This window comes from Acanthisitta chloris, unplaced genomic scaffold (assembly GCF_000695815.1).
Source record: "Acanthisitta chloris isolate BGI_N310 unplaced genomic scaffold, ASM69581v1 scaffold15738, whole genome shotgun sequence".
In the NCBI taxonomy this organism is placed as follows: domain Eukaryota; kingdom Metazoa; phylum Chordata; class Aves; order Passeriformes; family Acanthisittidae; genus Acanthisitta; species Acanthisitta chloris.
Window position 1 is genome coordinate 32,181 of NW_008687715.1, and position 5,236 is coordinate 37,416.

At 39.5% G+C, this 5,236-nt stretch overlaps 1 protein-coding gene across 1 annotated transcript in view; it reads left to right on the plus strand.

The window, feature by feature from the left end:
* The window catches only part of LOC103807971 (zinc finger CCCH domain-containing protein 13-like), a gene marked incomplete at its 5' end in the record, with an annotated part of 33,833 nt that extends 31,826 nt beyond the window's left edge, over positions 1-2,007 (plus strand). Inside the window, 2 exon segments of the mRNA XM_009080723.1 lie at positions 757-920; positions 1,516-2,007. Of these exon segments, the coding sequence (XP_009078971.1) occupies positions 757-920; positions 1,516-1,686 (335 nt within the window).
* Between the last annotated feature and the right edge of the window lie 3,229 nt (positions 2,008-5,236).

Genomic DNA, 5,236 nt, shown 5'->3' on the forward strand with positions numbered 1-5,236 from the left:
AGCAGCTGGATTGACTTAGGGGTTTTTTCTCTTCTATTTCATCATAATCTTTTTATTGTAAAAGAGTTATAAATCAGTGAGCTGTGGTCCAGCCATGTGTACTCTTTTTGTCTTTGCATTTCATAGAAATAGGCTTGTCACAGAACAAGGTTCACCTCAGGATCCAGTGTTCTTTCTGCACACTGTTTCATCTGGTAGATGTATTGAAGGACTAGTCCCATCACTTTGAGCACTGTTAACGAATGCTTTAGGTGTGCCAGTAGGAATGGGTAGTTCATTAGCATCTGTTGAGTTATTTTCCAGGTTCATCCACACATATTTTACTTCTGCGTAGCCATACAAACCCTGTGTTGTCACTGGTACAGTTATCTGATGTCTTGCAGAGAAGTGCAACTTCAACTACTTTATGATTAATGCAAGTGGCAAACACCTTTCTCCATCACACATGTCTGACCATAAATCACACCCTCACTTCTGTCCAGAGCTGTCACTTGATTTTTAGGTGTCTCAGGGATTGCTGTCTCAATATTGCTTTCCAGTGCAGAAGCTAAATACCTGTCCTTCCCTTTAAATGGTGAAGGATTTATTTGCATTACCTTATAAACTCCAATATCCTTTTTTTTCCCAAACTTCAATATTGTTTAGAAGGCAGAAATACAAAGAGTAAAAACTTTTAAGAAATTTCGTATTACTGTATATTGCCCTTCAAAAAATACCATCTATATGTTGATTTCTGCAAATGTCAATTTTTTCTAGATGCAGAAAACCTTTTTGAACATGACCTGGGGGCATTGAATATGGCTGCACTTCGGCGAAAAGAGGAGAGGGCAGGTCTCCTCAGTAACCTGGGCCCCTGCTGTAAAGCTCTGTGCTTTCGGAGGGATTCTGCCATCCGTAAGCAGCTCATGAAGAATGAAAAGGCAAGTCGTTTGCTCACAGTTTGGTCAAAATATGGAAACACGGATTCCACTAAGCAGAGCATTTCTCTTGGGAGATAATTTTTGTGTTTGTTGTTCTGAAGTAGACCTAGTCCTTTAAATAATGGACAGACTTGTGTTTAGAGAGGTTGTAGGATGTTTATTTTTTATTTAGAATGAGAGATTAATTTAAGTTTGAAACGAGAGGTAGGTGCTCTTTCTTCTCATTTTGGGATTTAATTTCTGGAGATACATTTTCTACATGTAGAGAATACATAATAAAAGTAATAGGGTAAAATGCAACTTCAAAGGTAATTTTTGAATACTGCTCCTGCTTAAGATTCTGTGTACTTTTGTAAGAATTGTAAGAATTCAAGTTAAAATTGAAAGAAAAATTACTTTCGCTGTTTTTGCTACAACAGTAGGTTTTATGATCTTGCATGCTAATGGAAAGATCATTAATTCTCAAAGTCTTTTCTTGTGGGTATGTATGATTGAACCTCTAATTACTGAGATCACTTGAGGTTAGTTTCTCAGCCTGCATGTTAAAAGTCCTTGTTTTCAGTTCATTTTGATCTCTCATTTTTAATTTCAACAGGGTGCAACAAAACAAACTTATACAAATTCTGCAGCAATGGACAGTGACTTGTTACGGTTGAGTCTACGGTTATTTAAACGAAAGACTGTGTGCCAAGTTCCTGGGCAGGAAAAGGCAGAGGACAGTAAAATTCCACAGCCAGCTATCCAGCAAGAAGTGTGTGTGACTTGAGTGGATGACTGCATGGCACTTCCTAGTTGATTTCTCACTACCAATGTTGGTGTTACTGTTTAGAATTGGTTGGTTGGAAAGTGACTGCAGAAGATGGAAGAAAATACTCTGTTCCTACACAGATAAGAATTATTGGGTTTGGATGTGAATAGAAGGGGTAAAAAAAATAAAGACTTCTGTGTGAAGCTCTTTGCAACTTTTGTAATATTGAATCTTACGCTGTAACATAAACCTGTTTTATGGTGCATTGAGTGTAATAATGTGAAGATGTCTGGTTTTAGCAGTTTATAACACCACCTGATATTAAACTGAACAAAACTGTTTGCGTGTCTTTTTCCTTATTATGAATGGGGTTTTCTACCACCACTTTGGTCCTTCAGTACATGTCTCAAATTTCTTAAATAGCTTCTTTACTGAAAGCCTGTCTGCCTCCACTTTCCAAATCCCTTGCTTATCACAGTAACCTCTGGTGTGGATCTAGATTTGGACCAAACTGTAGCTCTTTTTTTTCCATCTTTAACATAGGTTTCCTTTAATGTAATTTCTGGGCACAAAAATCTAGTCACTTAGCACTCCTCTTCTTGTTGATGGAAGTAAGAAAAGCTTCAGGAAGTGATTTATGACCCTTTTAGATGCTTACACTTATGAGACTAACTGCATTTTGGAAATGCTGGCTGCTTATAAAGGAGGGACTAGTGCATATTGAAAAACACCTGAAGGGCAACACAGTCATTGGTCACAGCCAGCATGGATTTATGAGGGAAAGGTCCTGCTTGTCAAACCTAAATTCCTTTTACAACAAGTAACCCACCTAGTTGATCAAGGGAAGCCAGTTGATGTAATCTGTTTGGATTTCAGTAGAGCTTTTGATACTGTCACTCGCAGTATCCTTCTGGCCAAAATGTCCAGCACACAGCTGGATAAACACATCATGCAATGAGATTGGGCACAAAGGTTTATGGTGAATGGGATTACATGAGGCTGGCAGCCGGTCACTAGTGGGTTCCACAGGGCTCCATCTTAGGCCCAGTGCTCTTCAGCACCTTCATAAATGTAGGACTTGAAGGGATACTAAATAAGTGCCAGTGATGCTAAACTGGGAGGAGCCATTGACTCCCTCGCAGGCAAAGAGGCCTTGCAGAGAGACTTAGGTAAATTAGAGGGCTGAGCAACCACAAACTATGAAGTTTAACAAAGGCAAGTGCTGGATCCTGCCTCTCAGCCAGGGCAACCCTGGATGTACCTACAGACTGGGGAGTGAGTGGCTGGAGAGCAGCCCTGCAGAAACATTCCTGCGGGTCCTGGTCGATGACGAACTGAATATGAGCCAACAGTGTGCCCTGGCAGCCAGGAGGGACAGCCATGTCCTGGGGTGCATCAGGCAAGGCATTGCCAGCCGGTCAAGGGAGGTGACTGACCTGCTCTGCTTTGTGCTGGTATGGTCTCAAGTACTGCATGCAGGTTTGGGTGCCACAATGTAATTAAGATCTAAGCATTGTTTTCAGTTTGAGGAGTTTAGTATCTTGTGTGGGAACTTTGGATTATATCGTAGGTAGTCCATGGAGGCATCCATGTGAAACTGAAGACTTCTGAAACTTCAGACTAAGTCTCTGTATGTACCTGTCTACTTTGCCTGGGTTTAAACCTGAAGTGTTGCTTTGAATTCTGGTCATAGAGGATGGAAAAGAAATCCATAGTTTAACCTCCATACTGGCTTGCTGGGAAGCAACTTGCTTTCATTGTTCTCATTCAGGGTGAAAATGAATTATGAACCACTGAATTTTTTGACAGTTGGTTTATATTAGATTCTTACTCTTTTTCTCCACTTGGAACCAGCACACTGAGGTGGGATGTTGAGTGTGCTGACAGCAGATCTGTCTTGCATCTCTTGTGATTCCTGACAGTTGTATTGGCTTCAGGCAAAGGCCTAACTATGAATAGCAATTCAGTTCAAATGCAAAGATTTCTTACTGTAATACTTTGTATAACACCTAGTACACAAGTGTTCAGTACAGTGTTCTTACACTATGTTTGAAGACCTGTTAAAGAAAATGTGAGGGATGTTTTATATATATTTTACTAAGTGCCCACACACCACTGTGTGTGTACTTCATCAAATATAAATGATGTGAGAAATTTCTGCCATTTGTTTGATTCTTATGAAACTATGTGATTCAGGCAAAACTTTCTTATGTTTTTCATTTGTTGGACATTTTTAGCTTGATAACTTATTTTTAATGTCATTGGTGATTTTATATATGCTTATAAAAAAATAGTGTCTTAAACACACTAGTACCTGAGCAAGAGTTAACAAACCAAATCTGTTCAGCATTTAAATGCATTCTCACCTGGTTTATAGCTACAATAATGCTGCCTTTAAGCTGAAAGTATTAGATCATTGCTTCCAATTATGTTAAAGCCTATTTTAATCTCTGTCTCTAGAAGACATAAAAATGTTTGATGGCTAGAAACAGCCTTATCTAAGACCACAGTACACAAAATAGATTCATGGTGTGGTGTTTAATTACATTGTGCTTACTTTAAACACTCTTCCTGTAAAACAGTCAAGGTGTATATATGCACTTAGTTTGCAGAACAATATTTTACATTATCCTAGATGCAAAATAAAGTAGGCTTGATGGGCTAGTGTATCTCCTGAAGTGATAGTGTCCCTGCAAAGGTCAAAGCCAGTGCTGAGCTGTACCGTCATTTGTTGGGATTATGCAAAGAACAGGGCTGAAACTGCCTCTTGCACACCTTTGTTTTGATTTGATTTGCAGTGCAGCACTTGTGAGTGCAGAAGTATGTTACACTATCATAGAATCATAAAATTTAAGGGTTAGAATGGACCTTACAGATCATCTAGTCCCAACCCTCCCTGCCATGGGCAGGGATACCTCCTCACTAGATCAGGTTGCTCAAGGCTTCATCCAGCCTGGCCTTGAACACTGCCAGGGTTGGGGCAGCCACCATGTCCCTGGGCAACCTGTTCCAATGTCTCACCACCTTTATAGTAAAAAACATTTTTCTCACATCCAACCTCGACTTCCCCTCCTTTAGTTTGAACCCATTACCCTTTGTCCTATCATTGCAGTTCCTAGTTCTATTGCAGTACTGGCAGAAAACATACCTATTCCTATGGGAAGCACTAAGATTGATATTTTTTTCCCTAGCAATTTCCCTCTCACCTGTCAGGAATTACTGTAGAGCCCAGAAAATGTGAAGTTCCTGTATTTTGGTCACCTTCATTTTAACTAAAAATAATGTTTAGTTTGCAGGAAATGTCAGTTACAAAGCTGTCATCAGGTGATTTAACAGTTACTTTAAGAAAAAGAGAATTGTTTACAATAACTTTAAGAAAAGGAGAATTGCCCACATCCCCATTTCAGGAAAAGGCATGAAACTTGTTTGAATTGGACGTCCCATTCCCTTCCCTGTGTTGGTCACCATTTCTCTGATGGGGTCTTTCCACTCTTTTATCCTCTTCTATCTCTTCCTTTGTCCCCATTTCTCTCATATCTAGAGATTTTTTGTGGAAAAAGAGTAGATG